This window comes from Argopecten irradians, chromosome 16 (assembly GCF_041381155.1).
Source record: "Argopecten irradians isolate NY chromosome 16, Ai_NY, whole genome shotgun sequence".
Lineage (NCBI taxonomy): Eukaryota > Metazoa > Mollusca > Bivalvia > Pectinida > Pectinidae > Argopecten > Argopecten irradians.
This window is the reverse complement of record NC_091149.1, coordinates 11,713,647-11,735,558: the sequence shown is the minus strand read 5'-3', so window position 1 is coordinate 11,735,558 and position 21,912 is coordinate 11,713,647. Positions and strand designations below refer to the sequence as shown.

Below are 21,912 nucleotides of genomic sequence, written 5' to 3'. Positions count from 1 at the left end.
TCATTTTGGCAAAACAAAACAAAAAATAAAAAAAATTAAAATAAATAAACTCATTATATAGAAAACATTTATTTCTTGCTTGATAGAGTTTTTTTACAATTTGACCTTTCAGTGGCCTTTGCAATGTTCAGTGAATATCCAATAAATACCTAAATCAAGACAAATTATCATTGAAGCAAAATTAAAAGGAAGCCCTTAAATTATCCCAAAACATGTGAAGTATCTTTTACATTAATTTACCTGTCAACGAACATTAACGAGCCTCACCTAATAATTTACTGTTGCCTTCTCGATAAAGGTCAAACAACCATTCATTAAGGTGGCTACAGCTATACGCCTTACTAACCTCCAGGAAAAGAAGAGCTCGAACCGCAGCAGAGTATCAATTAGAACTCAACGTCTTACAGCTGATAAAGACTGTTAAGTAAGATTTGGTCTATCAGACATTTTTTGTTTGATTAGGTAATTAATTAATTAATTACTCACCAGTAGCCATATTGATGTACATTAAAGGGAAGTCTTATTGATTATCGTGTAACTCTCCGAGCTTGAAAGAGCAGACGACACTTAATACATCGTCATAGATTACGTTAATTGTCATCAATGGTAGTACATACTGTACCAGATACATTGAATCTCCTCCATTCAGAATATACATTATCCATTACGCCCTGTGTTCTATAGGGGCAGAATGTCAGACACCTTTACCACTATGCCATCAGCCATTAGAGTTGGAAATCACCAATGGCAGAAAAGATGGAAGCAGTGTCAGGTTAAGGCAATTTAACTGTGTTCATACAAATTACTACTACCAGCCCTCAGCCCGACATCTGGGTTGAGAGGCATGCATTGCCAGGCACTCATTGTAGGTTAGTGGTTTTTCTTTGGGTACTTTGACTTTCTCACATTCCTTAAACTTGGAATGTCATGAAATGTCCTTGGCTTAATATCAAGGAAGTAAAACAAAAATAAACTCATTTCAGAAACCTTCTTAGCTATTTAGCTATGTGAATTCACTTTCAAAATTCAAAATTAAAAAACTAATTAATATAATTTGTATGTCCTTATTTCACGAAACATCACTGCTCAATCAATCTAAAGATCACTTTTTAGAATTATATCTGAAAATGATTACTTTTGCTCACTGCCATGGCCTTGAAAATCTACTCAATACATCAACTTAAACTAAGAAATCTTGATAAATATTGCAAAGGTTAGAAATTGACCAGGATCTCCACAATTAACACTTGAGGTGTAGCCAAAAGTTTCTGAATCATTTATTTTGAAATCCTACCAGATAAAAATTTGTCCCAAATCCAAGCTTTATTTCAAAATCTTAACTAATGAGGCAGATCTAAAACCTCACTAGGTTTCAGAAACAAAATGCTGGAAGTGTGGAACTTTCGGGAGTATCAGTAGTTTTCAGTCCTATGATTAGAAACATTGTAATTAGTAAAACACTTAATTATCATTTGAGGATTAGTTTCCTTAACTGTAAAATTTTCAAAATCTGTGGTCTTAAGGTGTATTATGCAGGATCTCACATATTAGTACATAAAACTGTTTCTATTCATTAATCATTTAAGAAATGTCAAACATATAAGGACTCGCATGATTTAAGTTAAATTTGTAATTATAGTTCCATTATAATTTTCACCCAAAACAGTAAAACACAAATGCATCTTCCTCTGGACCTATATCAAAGCTGTGGATGGAGCAGGGCGGGACAGGAATACCCCAGGGGTAGGGAGGGCATGAGGGTGTAATGGCTCGGAGGGAGTGGTACATAGAGGACAGGACATATCACGGGGGTAGGGAAGGCATGGGGGTAACAGCTAGAATGGAGCCAGGGAGGACAAGACATACCCCAGGGGTAGGGAAGGCATGGGGGTAACAGCTAGGATGGAGCCGGGTAGGACAGGACATACCCCGGGGGTAGGGAAGGCATGGGGGTAACAGCTAGGATGGAGCCGGGTAGGACAGGACATACCCCGGGGTAGGGAAGGCATGGGGGTAACAGCTAGGATGGAGCCGGGTCGGACAGGACATTATCCGGGGTAGGGAAGGCATGGGGGTAACAGCTAGGATGGAGCCGGGTCGGACAGGACATACCCAGGGGTAGGGAAGGCATGGGGGTAACAGCTAGGATGGAGCCGGGTAGGACAGGACATACCCCAGGGGTAGGGAAGGCATGGGGGTAACAGGTAGGATGGAGCCGGGTAGGACAGGACATACCCCAGGGGTAGGGAAGGCATGGGGGTAACAGGTAGGATGGAGCCGGGTAGGACAGGACATACCCTTGGGGTAGGGAAGGCATGGGGGTAACAGCTAGGATGGAGCCGGGTAGGACAGGACATACCCCCCGGGTAGGGAAGGCATGGGGGTAACAGCTAGGATGGAGCCGGGTAGGACAGGACATACCCTGGGGGTAGGGAAGGCATGGGGGTAACAGCTAGGATGGAGCCGGGTAGGACAGGACATACCCTGGGGGTAGGGAAGGCATGGGGGTAACAGGTAGGATGGAGCCAGGTAGGACAGGACATACCCCAGGGGTAGGGAAGGCATGGGGGAAACAGGTAGGATGGAGCCGGGTAGGACAGGACATACCCCAGGGGTAGGGAAGGCATGGGGGTAACAGCTAGGATGGAGCCGGGTAGGACAGGACATACCCCAGGGGTAGGGAAGGCATGGGGGAAACAGGTAGGATGGAGCCGGGTAGGACAGGACATACCCCAGGGGTAGGGAAGGCATGGGGGTAACAGGTAGGATGGAGCCGGGTAGGACAGGACATACCCCAGGGGTAGGGAAGGCGTGGGGGTAACAGGTAGGATGGAGATGGATGAACATGGGTGTAACAGATATGGCATTTCACAAATCTCATCCCCCATTTGTTACAGCACAATCTTTTGATCTTACAAAAACAAATTTGTTACATTGTCTCCACCTAATACATCCACTTTGGTATCATCATCGTGTGGTGAAGTACATGTGGCTGAAATCTTATAGAATTTCTTATCAGGTTTAAGCTAACTGTCAACTGCATGAGTGAATATTATATATAGCATTTCCAATTCCTGCCAAACTGCCGTATGACTCAGATTATTTATCAGAACTAGCCTGTGTTTGATCCCTGATAATCAGTTTTTAGAAGCCAAGTTGTCTCCCTTTGTTGCCCCCAGCTTATTTATGTGACATTTAGAAAACTTTTTTGTGACATTTTTTTTTTACAAAATTAAGGTGGATGCATCAGGTCACGGGCAATTTTCTTTTCTCTATGTGACATCATCTGTTCAGCACTCTGTATCTTTTGTTTTATTTTGACAATTGTTGCACAGATTGTGTAAACTAAGCATATTAAACATTAAAGTCATGTTTAACCATGTCGATAGAACATATAGGACCTTGGATTTTAGATAAATGGTAAATGACAATGACTAACTGGTATTATACCGTCTTTGCATATTACAGAGTTAGCTCCCTTATGGGTAGGTATATATTGTTACGTCATTATTTTGTGAGCACAATTCACCTCGTTTTAGGTATCTATTGTTACGTCATTATTTTGTGAGCACAATTCACGTCGTTTTCCCCTAAAAAAGTATGATGTTATGCTCGCAAACACATGACGTCACAATCAATACAAAGGGCAGATAACTCTGTAATATGCTAACACGGAACATGTTTATAACACGACTGAGATTTAACCTCCAATATGGGCTAGAGAAACATAAAAATAAGTGTACATATGCTGTATAGCTACTGACCCCTTTAAACCACATGACAGAAACTAGAACTAAATCACTCTCTAAGAATTCCATCTCTAGTGGTTTTAGTTAACACAGGGACAAGTCATACTATAGTGTATGGAATATATTTTATTGGTATTCTTATTAGTGCAACATATGAAGTTTACAAGCCCCTGTTGTATCACCAGGGCTGTAATGTATGGTATGTACATTCCAACAGTAACTGCCACATTTTTCCTCCTTGTAGCCATTTCCATCTGCCTGTTCCCCCATCACACCAGAATGCTGACCACTGTGCTTCTCTACATACACTGACCACTGGCTATCATAAACATCATGGACAAGTCATCTATATGGTCAGTTTATGTCCAGTTGGAATGTTAACAAGTATCATATAGTTCTACCACAGTTTAGGTCAAGATCATGGAAGTCAATAAAGCAATCACCCCCTGTATCTTACAGTAAGCTTTCCCAGACTTTGGATTAGAAGAGTCCAAATGAGATTTCAGGGGTGAAACTTTTTTTTTATTCATTCTGCTGTGTAATTTTAATGTAAAGTGATCTGAATGCTCCAGGCATGTATACAATTGTACTACATAGTTCAAATCTCTACTTTTCAGACTCCTGGAATAGTCATACATGTACCTTGTATGTTTTGCAATAATCAATTCAACCATATAACCAAATATCAAAACCAAAGTTTGAATGAATATTGATTTTTAAAGATCAAGGGAGATAGAACCAAGCAGTCCAAAAGAATCAGCTCGCTCTGCATCATTCATCAGTAATAATTTTTTCTTTGTTTTCACATGAAATCTTAAGCTTTCTGGCTGGCCATTATTCAGATACACAGTTGGCAAACAGATTTTGTTTATACTCCAATGAGATTAGAAAATATTGGCATCAATAATTATTTCATAAGTACATGTTTGTCATTCCTGTTGATCAAGTCTTCTCCTAAAAGTTGGGGTCCAACCTTAATACCAATCAGGTGAGAACATACTGACCACTGTCCATATAGACTTCTATGATGTTGGTTGGTTGTCCATCATCCTCATGCCAGTAGGCAAGGCTGACCACTTCCTGTCATGTTTATAAATTCCTTGTGGTCAGTCCCACTTAGGTGAATTTGGTCATCACTGGCATGTGGTCATCTTACAAAGTTAAATACCAAAATGTCAGATTTACAGTGGTCAGTCCCTCTAACATGAATCTGGCCACAACAAGCATGTGGTCATTCTGTGTATGATGATTCACTTTTCTTATCACATCCAACATTATACTAATAATTCTATATACCATACCGTATTCTGCGTAATTTGCGTGCAGGGAGCTTGAATAATTGAAACAATTAAAGGGGCGCTTATCAATGAACCAACATGTAAGTTGTGGACGAAAAAATTCAGCCATATTTTAAATCTTTCTGTACTCATGGTACATTAATCTGGTACAGTAAACATGCATATGTCTTTTAACCTTTAAGACACGTACATTATTTAAGGATTGATTGTCAATTTTGTTGCTTGCATTGACTGATGAAGAAAGTTAATCTCGTGCAAATGAAGTGAACTGCGAAGCAGTTCATGTAACATTTGCACGAGATTAACTTTCTTCATCAGTCAATGCAAGCAACAAAATTGATAATCAATCCTTATATTTACATTAACCAATTTAAAAATTCCGCTGTTAAAAAAATATATGTTATATGTGTTCGGTATAAGATTATTATACAATTTTGCAATATTGTACCAGTTATCGTACATGTATGTACAGCTACGGAACAGCCGCCAGTCAGTTCTTCTCGTCACCAAGGCAACACAAAATGTAGTTCCGAAAATAACTTCATTCTTTTTTGCGTTGTTACGATAAAAAACGGCGATTTTGAAATATTGTTTTTATATTCAAGAATTAATTGCTTAAATTTTATCATAAAACATTATTATGTAGCTTCAAATACAAAAATTGCTGCGCAGTACTAGCAGTGCAGTCAATGTGTAATCCGGTCGCTCGATTGAGCAGGGGTCCGGTTTCGAAGAAAATGACGATTGTGGTGAAAATGCTGAATAGTTGGTATCTAAACATAATCAAACCTTTTAAAAACTCAATTATAATTGTTATGGAATTAACTGAATGTTGTATTTCCGTCTGATAATTATTTGTAGCTGACATTTAAATATGTATTAACTAAATCTGTTGTGAAATCCAACCCCTGTGTCTATAGTATGTAATGCAGTCCAATAATCATGCTTCCGGGGCTCAATAAAACGTGTTAAAATGCGGGACTTAGTCGCAGATCACTGGAAGACTTCTGTGTTATTCTTGAAATGTGATAACTTCTCTGTCTACTGGAGTTTGGGGATTAAAATTCGGTATAAAGTAAGTAGAGAAACATCGATTTGAAATGTTGGCGGTTTCCAACGACCCTCCAATGCCGTGGATTTTGACACTCACAGAATCGTTTCGTTAGGCTTAATGTCACTGAAATTAGCCTGTTTGCTGTTTGAGCGTATTTTCATGGAATCTATCGTTTTTAAGCTTACATGTATGACACCGTTTCACATATATTATACACATTAAACTATTTGCGTTCGATTATGCCTACTAGGCTATGCGATGAGTGGTGAACCTCACTGCGTTCGGTCCTAACGTGACGCTAACCCAAATTACACTTTTTGAAGATAACATTGTTAAAATTTTCTTACGTGTGCTTGAATTAAGATATTTCTCTAAACATTAAACAAATAAAGGCTTTTAGTTTTAATTTCATGCTTTGTTTACTTGTCAGCAGTGCATATATTTATAGGCCTAAATAGAGAGCTTTGAAGCATCCCCGGTTCAGGCTATGCTCAGCATTTTTTTTACCTGGGCTTGAGCCTAATTCAGTGTTTCATCAAAATACGTGTAAAATATCTCTAGGCGACTATAATATTATATTACTGACAATTTATAATATCACTTTATCGAGCATTTCTGTCTGTGTTTCTAAATGTACAACGATAGGCCACATCGCAGAAAGTTCGTTCAAAACTGAAGCGGCGTAAAACTACAATGTAGGTCAAAATGTAAACAATGTCAAAATGTATTCTCACGCCGGTCAGAGGTCAGCGCGTGACCAAGCATCTTCATCGGGAAATGAAGTGATCGGAGTTTACTAGTTTCATTGAGGCGAAGCGAAGTGAAAATGTAAATATTATGTTATGATTCACATGTAAAGGATTCGCAAGGTCATGTAATATGGGTTACAATGTTGATGTTAGAGGCAACACATGTTGTAAAACACTGTTAAATCCATGGAAATGGGGCATTTATATAACCTCAACTCTTCTCCAGAAAAGGGGACGAGCGCCTATAGAGGTATGGGTGCTAATTACAGTGAATACAATATTTGACACAATAAATATAATGGACCCATATCCTGATATGACGCCCTGCTTCCTCTTCATCCTTGTCAGTGACTTAATATCTAAGTTTGCCATCTCTGATTTGTTTATCATAACCTTTTTTTCACACAAAGAAGCATTATTTCCAGTTCATCCTCTAATTGCTTGTAGCACACACAAAAATGTTGGTAAGTCAGACATCACTGTGTGGTCAAAAGGATTGTCCAGTCTGGGAAATGTCTTCTGACCAATCACTGACATTTATGGCCAATGTATATATCACGTCACATTGGTGTGTCCACGCTGTAAATATAGACCTATTTTGTGTCATACCCAGTAACATTAAAACATCAAATACAGTACGTCGTACACAATCACTACTTTACCAAACTCATATCTAATTTAAAGGAAATGGGAACTCACAATAATCAAAGATATTTCGCACAAAAATACTGGTATCAGAGAAATATTTATTAAAAAATATTCACATTTTCACTGCAGTCCCATTATGTAACCTTAAATTACCAAGTGCAGTTGGCATTCATATCGTCTATGAACTACAACTGCTTTTTATGACGTCATTTTCATTGTGATGTCACCATTGTCGTGCCAGCGATCACGGAAAATAGTTGTTCACCTTGACGGTAAGGAATGATTTATTCATTATATATGCAAAATCCCTTGGGATTTCATCATAAAGTTGAAACCAACAGGGAAATGTAAATGTAAGCATTGAATGTCTTTCTGTTTATCTGACCATTCATAGCCAACAGAGGCAAATACTTCATGAATTGCTAGCATGTTTCATTGAATTTGCCTATGTCCACTTGGCATTCATTTTGGCTATGAATGCCAACTAAAAGACTTTTAATACTTAAGAAACTACAGTGACACCAGTCGCAAAGACCCACACCCTCTCTTACAGTTGACCCCTTACAGTTGACCCTTTACAGTTGACCCCTTATAGTTTGATCCCTTACATAATTCTGGCCTCCATCATCTGTGGTGCCCTGCGGGGCCCTAATTATTAGATGACAAAATCATTGTAAAAAGCTTACAATACATGCACTCAAGCTATAGCTTCAGTTTGCATTCATTTTCTCGTGAACATCAATCAAAAGCAGTTCAATATTGTTTACTTATGAACTTAATTGTCAACATTTAAAAAAGATTGGAATACAGAGTTTTAGCTGAAGGAGAATGAAAAAATCAGATACTGCTATTAATTTTTACACTGAATCACAGCGACAGGTGTTTTAAATGAATGGATGCCTTAACATAAGCACTCTCAATTCCAGAAAATTCAGTGTTATCAATCTAAAGTAAATCTCTACTTAAACGGAAACACCCTGTATCAAATAAAGAAAGATTGGCTATCATAAAAATCAATTATAAGAAGGTTGAATAAAATTAGACAAGAGGTGTTATTCTGTCATATTACAACCCCTATCTTTAAAATCACAACCACTTTGTAAAAACGCACAAAAAAGTATTCATTTTGTCAGAAATATTAAAATTTATATCTCCAAAATCTATATGACCTAAAAACTTTTAAAATTATTTTTTCAATGAACCAATCTGCACCAATCAGAGAAAGAAGAGATGTTCGATATGTCTGTCAATGGCAGACTCAATGTGAAACAGTGCATTCGATACAGTACCGTATTCGCTATAATTAGTGCCAAGGCGCTTAAATAATTGTAACAAAGGGGCGCTTATTGATGAACCAAAATGTAAGTTGTGGTCAAAAAATGTCAGACATGACTTGTAAAAGACTCACAAGTTCATGTAAAATGGGATACAATGCTGGTTTTCGGGGCATCACATATGCAAAACATTGTTATATACATGGGAGGGGAGCTTATAGAGGGAGGGGCGCTAATTAATGGCAAATACGGTATTTAAGAACTGTAGATAAAACTGACAAAGTTTCTTTGGTGCTTTCTCACATGACCTGTGGCAAATAATGTTAAAGAGAAATGTACTGGTCTGTGCTTTCATATCATAATCAAATCGTTTGGCAAATTGCTGTCAATTGCTTGCACAGTGTATTATTTGATTAAACCCGAATAAAAAAAAAATCCCCAAAAAATATATAGAATTTAAAAATTAATGTCATACAACAAATTCTTAATTTTTTGATGTCATAATTCCATACTTTTCTTGAGATTGTTCTTTTTACCACGTACAATTCCTATTCTTCTTTAGCCTACCTGTAGATACTGATTTTGTTCTTATATGCTATTGTTGTTAGCCTACCTGTAGATACTGATTTTTTCCTTATATGCTATTGTTGTTAGCCTACCTGTAGAGACCGCCTTTACACAGTGGTCACATTGGTCCTTGTATACAGGTCCCACAGTACTGAACACACACAGCTACATCCCCAACAGAATAAATGGACAAAGAGAAAATACAGCCTTCTTCATCATACAGGTGCCCCCCCATACTATCAGCATGGTCCAGTGGCTGGCAGACTCGTCAACATAAAGTATGATCAGCTTTCACTCAGAAAACAACACATTTCTCTGTATTAAATCACATTGCAAAATAAGAATATTAAAAGCTGACTATGGTAAGAGTATGGGGGCTATAACACAACATTTTTTTTTTATTTTGTGTATGAAGCTGACACTGCTTGCTTTACTTATCAGGGTCCTGCAGCTGTGAAATATATGTATACAAAAGGTTAGGAATGTTGTCTGGTGGCTATAGGGGATACTTCAAGGAGACAGCCCAGCATACTGACAGGTATATACAGGTAGAGATGTATAGTACTGCAGTAACTAAGACATATTACACATCAGCACCAGACCTTCCCTCGATTATCTCCCCTTAATTTTAGTAAACTCATGCTGGCCTCAGACCTTCCCACGATTATCTCCCCTTGGTTTTAGTATAACTATACTGGCCCCAGACCTTCCCTTGATTATCTCCCTGGTTTTAGTATAATCCCTTGGTTTTAGTATAATCATACTTGCCCCAGACCTTCCCTCACATCTCCCTCAGGTTTTAGTATAATCCCCCCTTCTCCAACTTATCTCCCCTTTTTTTATCACTTCTTACCTTTTAACTGAATCTAACATTTTGTAAAGGCGAAATTATATTATTATTATTATTAAGGAGCTAGTTTTATGATTCAAATATTTTTTATAAAATAGATGGTAAGGACTAGCTGGAAATCCCTTAAGTATAGTCACCAGTAAAATAAGAACTACCAAGCCAAATCTGGCAACACGATTATCTCCCCCTTAGTAGAAATTAAGGGTCACCTTTCATCAAATTATTACATCTCACATATATTTTTATATTCCAGAGACAAAGAGCCAGTCTGGTTTGACCAGAGGCCAAAATAAGAAGCTTCCTGGATCCACCTGACCTAAGTACTCTTCCAATTACTGACCCAAGTGGTAAACGAGGAGGCCAATTAGGATCGACTAGTCTTACAAGTGTGGCCAGAGGAGGCCAACAGGCAATTGATGGCTAACAGAAGCTTGGGTGCAAGTTGGCATTATGTTTTGTCAACAGCTTACTTAGTTTCAAAATCAAATTGTTGATAACACAAAAATATTTTACAGCTAAAAGCACTTCATATTAAAGTTACAAAATGTCAAACAATTAATGGAAATATATCACAAGATTCCTAAAACATGAAGCACTTTCTTTAAACTGATCACATTACTGGAAAGCTTTTTCATTAAAGATCAAAAACGTTGATGAAACAATATAAATTTTAATTAATATTCTATTGTCTTTTAAATATTAGGTAACCTCTCTATCTATTTTCATTAAATAAAAACAACCACGTTTAAATGGATATTTTCCGAACCAATAAACCTGTACAGCAATTACCCCCGGTGAAAAAGCGACAGAATTGGCCTCTTGTCAATACTAATATGGTATCTTCTCACGCACTCTGATTCTTATCTTTTGTATAAAAGTTTCATTAATTAATGAATATGTGAGAGATATGCAAATTATGATTCTGAATGGCCAAATAATAGCTGCTACATCATGACATGTAATGTTAATTTAGTAGATTTTTTGGGATATTTTGAGAGCATGTTATGGAAACTGATAAGAAAACATGCTTTTATGGTAATTGTCCAGAAATAGTAATAAAGAAATGTATTCCATTTCTGTTGGTTTTCTCTTGGGTATTCCAGTTTTTTTCTGGTTCTTAAACCTGACACATTTTCGTATGAGGCGCTGGCTATTAATAGGACGTAACACAATTTGGAAGAATTAAGTCAAATTTCTGATGCTTTAATTATTTAAGTATTGCCTATCTTATCTAATTTACCGTTGTGTACAATATTCCATCATGCGCAAGCATGTTTCTGTAATAGTAAGCATGACAGTATCTTCTTATTTCTGATATCCAATCATGTCCTCAGGTTATAATGCATTAGTAACACGGCCAGATGTCACTCAAGGTCAAACTTATACTTCCAAAGTCATACCCTGGTAAATCTTACTGATTTCTAATGCATTCACCCCTAAAACATCAAAATGGACTGTTCTAACCTTGGAACTTGGAGAGTTCTAATTATTTGTAAAGTTAATCCTTAATACTTGTTGATACTTTAATTTCTTCGTTAAATTATCTCCCTTGGTTGTCCCTTGATACCAGCCTATACCATTAATATTCAGCAGTTTCTGTTTACAACTTTGATCATAATTTTCATCTGTCACCCTCCCTGCCTGTTCAACCAAACTCCCTTCACTATCCACAAGCCTCCAGTCCCCCTTCCACCCCCCACTCCCAACCAAACTCCCTTCTGACTCCCTCCTTGTCAGTCAAGTAATCAATATAAATTTTTTTCTTAAAAATACCAAACCAATTATCTTCAGCTGTTAATAATTGATACCTTTGTTTTCCTAGCTTCTGTATCTGTGTCTACTCACCTGCCCAGCTCCCTCCCCACACACCCCCCTCCCCCCCCCCTCTTCAGACTTCTCTTTGATCACCCTTATGTTAAATCAGCCATGACTCATTGTCATCAATAGCTCTCAGTTATCACTGAAAAAGTCAGTCATTTACCACTATGACTAATTTACCTGTACACACAGTGAAACACTCAAATTTAACATTATACTTCCTCCATTGAACAATACAAGTGCAGACATTCTGATTCGGTGTCTGGCTTCCCAAAATTATATAATAATATTTGTTTTTCATAATTTACTGTTTTGGACTTATTCGCAGTGATTTATTTTCACAAATTATCTTTCTAGCCTTTTTAAGTCCCATTCTTATGACAGGCTATAGTAATACATGTAACCATGAATTTGATAAATTTCTTGAGGTATTAAATTTTGCGATTTCGGATGAATCTGTTAAGTTAACGAAATTAATACCCCTAAAAATATTATACAACTATACAATAGATCATCCATAATTTTCATTGTAAATTTTATTTTTCATAACCATGATCAACTTTCAAATCCAGGACCATGGTTAAAAAATATTTTGTTTCTCCCTTAAATGAGGAATGATATCCACAAAAATAGCTCAATCAATAATAAAGCTTAAAAAGTCAGGCACAAATACCCCTGCATCTCTAATTGATATCGGTAATAAGCAGGGCATCAAAAGAGGCAAGGGCACTATTTACTTTAAATACAGAGGAGGAAGCTGTGAATGAAGAATACGTCAGGGCATTTTTTAGTCACTACAAGATTAGAATTTATTTAAATTTACAAAAATTATCAGTTGTTATTCGTTTCCAGTGTAAATCATTTACATATTTATCAAGCAAAGGAAACAATGTCTATTTGCCTGTTCATATGTATCAGCAGGGGTCAAACGGTGGTGCAAAATATCATCTCCGCTTATTCAAATACTTCGCTTATTCGCATATTTTCTTCTGGAAAATACCGTTTGCAAATAAGCAGAATCCTCTGTACTTGCAGAACCTGATGCTTCATAACATGTCATGGTACAATATATCAATGGAATGACTCACAGATTCTGATCATAATTCAAAAGTTACTTAGCTGTATTGAGATCAGAGCTGTTTGCCTGTAATTCCACTAAAACATCCGGACACCATGTTAAATCTGTTACTTATAAAGCTTTTCTCACAAAATATTGATTGGTTACTAGCTTGGGGATTATTTTGTTTTACGACCAATTAAAATTTAGGGTCATTTGGTTAATGAGATGGAGGCCTAAAGCCAAAGTATACAGAGAAAAAACACCACCAAATATAATGATCAGTGAAGATAAGAGTACCCAGTGAAAAACCACCAACAACCCACGATCAGCACGTAGGAACTGACCCATTTACGATTCAGTATTTGTTATTGTTTATAGACAATGCTGTAGTAAACATTAGGATAGCAATGATGGTGTTTTTAAACACTGTCACCAGTGTAATTGGCAGCGCGGCTAGGATCAACGAAACAACAAGTCTGGCTTAATATGTCAATAAGGACGGTAATCCTGTGATCGGGTCAGGAATACATGATCAGCCTCCGGGATAGATCACCATCCTCCTAGTACAGATTAACATCGGGGCTAGAGGCGACAATTTGATGAGGTGAAAAGGCCAATGATAAAATTAACACAGCTACAATAACAATGATGCCATTTATAGTGATGTATTTTGTCAGAGATGTAATATTTCTGATTGCCTTAATTGATATGCACTTTTAAGTATTATTATCGTTACATGGTTTTGATGTCATTAAACAATTTCTCATTATTTCGCAAATCAAATTTTCATGATCATAGCAATGTGCCATGATATCGCCAAAATATCATCCCCTTGAAAATAATAGGCTCCACAGTACCTAGTTTATTACATCAATTTTACTGAGCAGCTAAGACAAGTTGTAAAACAGCACCTTAACCAATGAGCCAGTATTCCAGAACAACATCTGCAGACTGATACATGATTGAAATATCAACTCTACTACTATATATGGCTATATCAGAACTATACAATGACATCTGAAATCAGAGCATGTAAATGTTTGACAGAAATGAGGAACTCAATAAAATTGCACTGGAATTACATCTACTGTCACCAAAAACAAAAGACACTTTTTTTCAAATATCAATACGATTAATAATTCAGCTGACTGCTTGTCATACATGTAGAATTGTATTCTCTAGTAGCACTGTATAACAATGGGGCAGGTTCAACATGTTTTATTCTCGTACAAAATCAATCACACTGCAATGTTCAATTCAATTGTAAATGTTCATCCTGCTTTAGACTAGATACTCAGAGTAGAATTGTACTTCAGTCTCTCAGATGTATAACTGATTGGGCTAGTATGATTCATATTTCACAGGTAAATTAGGACTGTATGCTCTACTCAAAGAAATCTCAAACGATACATCTGCATCATCATGTAAAATCAATAAGCCTGTTTTATCATTATGTTTAATTGTCATGCTTTGCACCAAACTTAAATCTAAATGACCTTGTTGATATAATATTCAGGGATTTTTGTTTCCAGGTCAGACATAGAAATGATGATCTCCTGATATCTGTGTTAATTAAGATGTATTGTTTCTCTGTGTATTCAAGTTGTAACTTTTAAAGATGCTCCACCACCGACAGAGCATAAACAATTACTCATCATTTGAACAATAATTGGTATCAAATCTTGTAAATATGTATCTAATTAACACAATAATTACATAACAAATAATTTATTGAACTTTGTTGCATGCGCAATCTATTCCTTTCCATATAGGACATAGAGCCATGCATGGCAATTTTTTCGACACATTTAATTATTTTAATATTTTAAAATTAGAAGCTCAAACTTTTCAATGGTGGTAATGGTGTAAATAAGTAACTTTTGTAACTGAAGAAAAATATTAATTTTTCATCTCCTGTTTTTGATAGAGGAAAAAACAACATTTGTCAGCGGTGTTGGCATCTTTAATTAGTCTAAATTACAGGCAATTGAAAATGCTTACATTGCAATTGTAATGTGTTCTAGAAAATTGCGCATCCAAAATGGCATTTACTTCAATAGTTAAAGCAAATAAGACATATCTTTATCCCATATTTTCATAAAATCAATGAAACTTTATCAATTTCATAAAATGACAACAAAACTGATCCGAGTCTGTGACAGATATTCTATCTGTGATCTAATGATTTTTTAATGAGACAGTAAAAGTACATTCTAATAAATATTTTAGGAAAATGCAAGATCTTACTTCAGCAATATGTTATTTATTTAAAAGATTGGTTTATCACATGCTTGCTATCATAAGGCTTTCTCTGTGTGATATTTTCCCATTCATTGTAGTAGTTTATACATAACTTGATAAAATGTTTGGATGAACTGAAATCATCACATTATAATGGGAAACAGTGGCTGATGACAGGAATTTTGTGACTTTTGTCTGCAATTGCAGTTTCCAACACCTTTCAATATATATATTTATAACAACTCAAATAAGCAAATATACCAGAGATGACCACTGACAATTTTACCTCTGACCACAACGAAATTGACCTTTCAGCAAATCTTGACCAATCACGTCCCTAACCCTGATTGATGGAGTATCTCGCATTGATTGGGTATTATATTTAATCCGGTCAGGGATTAGCCAATCAAATACAACCTTACACCTGAAGGTTTTAGGGTGTATATGAAGTGTGTAGAAAGCTAGGACCTATAATTAGCCCTTGTTGTGCCCTAATTAGCCGTAAGGAAGCCAGGCTCAGCCTCTGAAGGTGATGGATGAGGACAGTAAGGTATATAAATGTGGACTGGACGAAGGTATACGACAAGGCCATGTTGATACAAAAGATTATGCTGAGAATGTTTATGCCAAGTAGTTATTAGCTTAGATGTCCATGTCCAGTAGCTTTAGTCGAGATATATTACAAGTGTCCTGAGACGTCCATGTCCAGTAGCTTTAGTCGAGATATTACAAGTGTCCTGAGACGTCCATGTCCAGTAGCTTTAGTCGAGATATTACAAGTGTCCTGAGACGTCCATGTCCAGTAGCTTTAGTCGAGATATTACAAGTGTCCTGAGACGTCCATGTCCAGTAGCTTTAGTCGAGATATTACAAGTGTCCTGAGACGTCCATGTCCAGTAGCTTTAGTCGAGATATTACAAGTGTCCTGAGACGTCCATGTCCTTGAGATATTACAAGTGTCGTGAATGTAGCTATCATATGCTGAAAGCTGTTTAGTGTTTAGTACAGTCAATCAGTTGTAATCAACTGATTGGTTTATTATTGGCTCATGCGGTAATCTAATAGTTCTGGATCAAGTTGATCCTTGAGCTTACTTGGTAAAGCATCTGGCTATTAAGTGTTTGGAGGTACAAACCCTGGGTCTGGTCATGTATTTTTCCACTCCTCATAAAATAAGACATAAACTATTGCTATTTAAACCAATTATTAATCATGAATTACTAATATCATCTTATAAGAGAATAATTTCTACCAATTTTATCAGATTGGTTGTGATTCTATTCCTATGTAACTCTGATCCAGTATCAAAGTACAGATAGTCTAATCTATACAAATACCTGTATTAGGTCATTAATATGCTAATGAGCCCAGGTGTAAAACATACAGGTGAGTTTACTAATCACCAGCTCCTTCATCTTCACATGTCAGTACAAGCACAACAAGATGTTTTTATTGTCACTCGAGTCACAATCAGGTACACTACCAAGCAAACATTTGGAGGGGACGTCCCTGAGCAGAATCTAGCTGTGATAACATATATTTCTCTGGAACACAGGGACCTGGCACAAATTTCTGACCAACATTATCTATATTAAAGATATTTCAATATATTATGTTGGTTACACATTCGTGCCAAGTCCCTGTGCTCTGGAAGGATGACAAATGGAAGATTTGTTTAGATGTTCATCATAGGAGCTAAAAAAATTGCATTGCATTGTTGGTAGTGTTTCACAATGTTGAGCAGTGAAAATGATATATCATATCTTAAAGATGCTCCACCGCTGACAAATGGCATTTTTACACCATCAAAAACAAGAGCAGATGATTTTGTATTTTTCTTCAGTTAAAAAAGTTACTTACTTTACACCATTACCACCTTTGAAAAGTTTGAGCTTCTAATTTTACTTCAAGTTAAAAATATGAAAAATAATTAATTGCATCCCGAAAAAATTCCATGGCACTATATCTTATATAGATTGGAGTAATGATTGCGCATGACCAAAGGCAAAACAAATTATTTTATGATAGTTTTTGTGTTAATTAGGCATATATATACACGATTAAACACCATTTTTTGTTCAAAGGATGAATATCATTTATGCTCTGTCGGCGGTGGAGCATCTTTAAAAAAATCACTGTGCAAAAGCTACAGAAACTGATTTGAATCGAGTTCAGTGGACTGCTCATCTAAAATATCTTGTGTGTTGAATATACCTGACAGTGATGAATCTAACACATCAATCAGCGAGTCAACACAGGTAAAAAGGACCTGTATGACTCACCCTTATGTGGAAGTGCAGTTACTGCTGCAGGGCTGAGGAAGCTGCTTGTTACCATGGCGATGAAAAGGGAAGAATTACTGATTAGTTACACATCCTTATCAAATGTCCCACAACTGTATACCTGTCCTTTGTGTTTTCATACCAACAGGTGGTCAGCTGGACGTTAACCCTGGGGTCAAGTGTTAGTAGCCACGAAATAACAGAATAATTCACACCTGATAATAACACTATCTTTCATGATTAATATTTGAGTAACAAATTCATACTTTTTATGATAGCCCATTGTGGTTGATTAAGAGATACATCAAAGAATGGGTTTAGTCATGACTAAGTCAGAGCTTCAAAATGGTGATACAGAAATGCTCTAGGGAAACAAATGAAAATACGGTCTATACAGGTGTTATCATAGTCGAGTGAAATGGATTATTGAGATAGATGCATCGAAATAAGCATGACTTACTGGATATGTATTACTGACTAGGTATGACTGACTGGCTGGTTATCAGTATTTTACTGAGTAATTTATTAGGGCATCCAAGCTGATGTGTATAAGTTTTGAGAGGCATTTTAGTCTCGTTGTGATAGAGGAGTAGTTTACTACTAAATAGTGCTATCTTACTGAATATACTGTCAAAAGATACCGAGCAGGATACCCCATACTATCACATCAAATAAAGCCTACAGCCTTAAATGCGACAAATATAACCTGTCTTCATTGTAACTAGCATTGCGAGTGCCTCAAAAGCTTGGGAACTCATTAGGGGTACAAAAACATAAAATCAAGATTTTTTTTCCCCCGTTGAAGTCAACAATAAAATGTCATAATATACCATATTTTTTCTAGAAAATTTTGTATCCAAGATAGCTGTTCTTTTTGAAACAAGTTTTGAAGTGCCACGGACGGTCACTACTGCAAATGCAGTATAAGTTTAAAAAAGTCAGTATGTTTTATGCAGTGCATCATTTTGCACATATGCAATATCAGTACACATGTTTTGTATGGTGTGATACATGGCACCATATGATCATTCCATCAACGTAGGTTACTGCGGCGACTATATACAATGGCTACCCATAAAAAATGGCCCTATCTACTATAGAAACTACCGTATTCGACCCAATAAGCGCCCATGTCCCCATAAGCCCCCTCCCACTTTTGGGGCCTTAATTTTAATTGCCCAAGCATAAATAAAGACCAAAACTGTATAGGGTTGTAATAATTTTGCCCTATTAAGTTCCTTTCATTTCTTTTTAAGTTTTATATGCCCTGGGCGATTAATTTGGTCAAATACGTTATATGAATAACCGCAAAACATGGCTCTGTCTTTCACACAAACAACCACAAAAGAAGGCAGTGTCAACGAATTCAGAAAATGAAAAAAAAAAAAAGGAAAAAATACAAATAATGCTTTGCCATTACTGCAGTGCACCCCTGGATTCCTGAGGCAATGAGCAGATCAAAACATTAAAAGTGATAAAACCACACGTAACAATAAAGAGGCATTAAGTCGGGCCATATGTTTAAGTGTTCTACTATATCGGTGTATCTTTGTAGAGTTCTGAGGGCATCTGGAACAGTTGGATGTATTTTGTATTGTATACTACGCTATTATTCTGACAGTTATTGTTGATGTAAAGATTTTTAAGACATATTATAGATGTATGCAAAGATTGAAATATTTTATCTACTTGTAATTCTTTTATTTGATAAAGTTTTGTATAAAGATTTTTATCAATGTCAATCACGGATATCTATGCACTATATGCCAATCAACTTAAATCTTTCCATATACAAAGAATTGAATCAAATCTTTTTCAAATGCAAAAAAATGTATCAATAGAATTATTTGAAATACCAAAATGCATGTAAATAATTTATCCAAACCTAGCTCCTTATAATTCTGAACTACAGGCCAAATAAAGAAGTGGTTGGTTGAAGACATACATGTATACTGGTGATTGGTTGAGTACACATTAAAGTGGCAATTGGTTGAGGACCTATTAAACTGACGGTTGGTTGGGGACCTATTAAACTGGTGTTTGGTAGAGGACCTAGCTATTAAACTGATGGTTGGTTGAGGACACATTAAACAAGTGATTGGTTGAAAAGCTATCAAACTGGTGATTGGTTGAGGATTATTAAACTGAAGGTTGGTTGAGGATCTATTAAACTGGTGGTTGGTTGAGGATTTATTAAACAGGTGATTGGTTGAGAAGCTATTAAACTGGTGTTGGTTGAGGATCTATTAAATTAGTGATTGGTTGAGGACCTATTAAACTGGCCGGTGGCTGGTTGAGGACACATCAAACTGGTAGTTGGTTGAGTTTTTATTAAACTGGTAGTTGGTTGAGTTTTTATTAAACTGATGGCTGGTTGAGGACCTATTAAACTGGTAGTTGGTTGAGGACATATTAAATTGTTTTTTGTATTTTATTATTTTCATTGCTTTATTCTTTTTCTCTCTTTTGTTTGTAAATAAAAAAGTTACAGAAGTTCGGTACGGAAATGTCACCTATGGACAAGTATTGTAATTGCCATGCAAATATGATTATATAACAAAGATATGTTACCTGTATTTTACTTTCCTTGTCCATAGTTTGACCATCAAGTGACCTTGAACTAACCAGCAGCTGCTATCCAACTGTTCCACACACTAAATAAGTCACTAGTGGTCAACACTGACCACTTGCTAAAAAAACACATTGTCTACCCAATTTGAATGGGTCAGTTTACATGACATGTAACCTCCATGACCCCGGTCCATGATGAGCTGACCAGCCACAAGCTAAGGTTAGCTTTTTCCAGAATCGATGGTCAGCAGGAAAATGACCATTATAAATGACCCTTACTTTTGGTATACTTGGGTTAGTTTGTGTGAGACTTTTTCCTCTTTTTCATTTCATTCCTTTCTCTGAATCTGAAGTCAATAATCTCCCATGACGAGTACGTAAAACACAAAAGAGAGATTTAATAAGCTTGACCTTTCACAAATAGAAGAATATGAGAATGGAATATTAAACATTTCACACAATTAACAAATATTAATTAATCCTGGTCAGTCAGGTGATAATTCTGAAACAACGATTTTGTGATTTGGCTCTGATTATATATTTTGGTGTCGGGTTGTGACAGATGTAGTAAAAACAGCTGTTGAGCCTAGAGACCTCCGGGTATGTCAGGAATGTACAATCTCCTTTACTTCACCGAATCTTTGATATATTTACAAAACCATAAGCTCCGGAAAAGATGAAAAAATGTCTGTTTACATTTACACAATAGATTAATTATAGTATACAGCTATCCTTTCCTGGCCTTGACAAACATCAAACATCGAGCCATCTTTTATCTATATTACTTCCAAACCTTTGTATGTGGTCCGAATTCTTTAGCCAGCTTGCACATTTAAATAGCCTTATGTGTCTGTCATCAATTTTTTTCCAAATCTGCCTCACACAAACTCTTAAATGTCACACCTAACTGTTGACACAACACCTCAAAAGAAATTTCCTTTTTCTGAATGACTTCAAAGAATGAATTTTCTTGTATACTTTTGAAGTCTCACACTGCCAGGGTTAAATCCATTCACGATGTTGATCATTTCTATATTCAGTATCACAACAAAGCAAAATTATTCAATTACAAGCCGTTCAATAACACATTGTATCTTTTTTCACTGTCAGTGTTGATTTCTTAAAAAATAATATCCAGACAGTAATTAGAAAGCTATCTTCCAGTTCAGCATCATAGTAAACAAGAGTTGTAGAAACCGCTTACTCATTAATTATCTCAAGCATGTGCACTTGGACGAATTTTTTTTCATCAGTAAATACATGTGCGTGTACTGTAGATGTTTAGGAGCCTGATGCGATGAATTACCACTATCATAGAGCGAACCCCCCACATGGGTTTTAGCTGCCGAGAGAGTGCTGTAGTATAGTCATGATTCACTGTGAGGGCTGTAGCATTGTAGTAGTACTACCCCGTATCTAAACAATACAATACCAACATGTGTCATAATACTGTACCAATGTCCCATACAGCACATGAAATGCACACGGTAATCAATAAATAGCACATGTCAACTCCAGAAGGGCAAACTTGCTAATTTTTCACACTCTATCGACAACTTCACTAGTCGAGGTCATGCTTGACCGAGTCTGATTATTTTGTCATTGTGTTATTTTATGATCGTAATACATAATGAAAGTTAATTGAGTCTGGAAGCCGAGATACACACAACTACCGTATTAGACCGTCTGCTGTTGAGTGCTATCGTAATTCATTAATTAAATCTGCTACATACTGATTGAATGAACTCATT

At 36.4% G+C, this 21,912-nt stretch overlaps 1 protein-coding gene and 1 long non-coding RNA gene across 8 annotated transcripts in view; one reads left to right on the top strand and one right to left on the bottom strand.

Moving 5' to 3' along the window:
* The window catches only part of LOC138310962 (uncharacterized), a 58,999-nt gene extending 48,136 nt beyond the window's left edge, over nucleotides 1-10,863 (top strand). Inside the window, exons 1-3 of one of the 2 annotated variants that reach the window (XR_011206502.1) lie at nucleotides 3,887-4,102; nucleotides 9,781-9,877; nucleotides 10,443-10,863. This is a non-coding gene — a long non-coding RNA (uncharacterized lncRNA). Of the gene's footprint in view, nucleotides 1-3,886; nucleotides 4,103-9,780; nucleotides 9,878-10,442 lie in introns of those variants that run through there. The other variant, XR_011206503.1, reaches the window with a different exon arrangement.
* LOC138310960 (serine-rich adhesin for platelets-like) overlaps nucleotides 1-21,912 on the bottom strand; it is a 159,080-nt gene that overhangs the window by 47,780 nt on the left and 89,388 nt on the right. The window contains exon 1 of one of the 6 annotated variants that reach the window (XM_069252329.1): nucleotides 20,162-21,397. The exons of the other annotated variants lie outside the window; for them this stretch is intronic. Coding sequence (XP_069108430.1) covers nucleotides 20,162-20,185 — 24 coding nt within the window. The 5' untranslated portion in view covers nucleotides 20,186-21,397. Of the gene's footprint in view, nucleotides 1-20,161; nucleotides 21,398-21,912 lie in introns of those variants that run through there. 6 annotated transcript variants of the gene reach the window in all.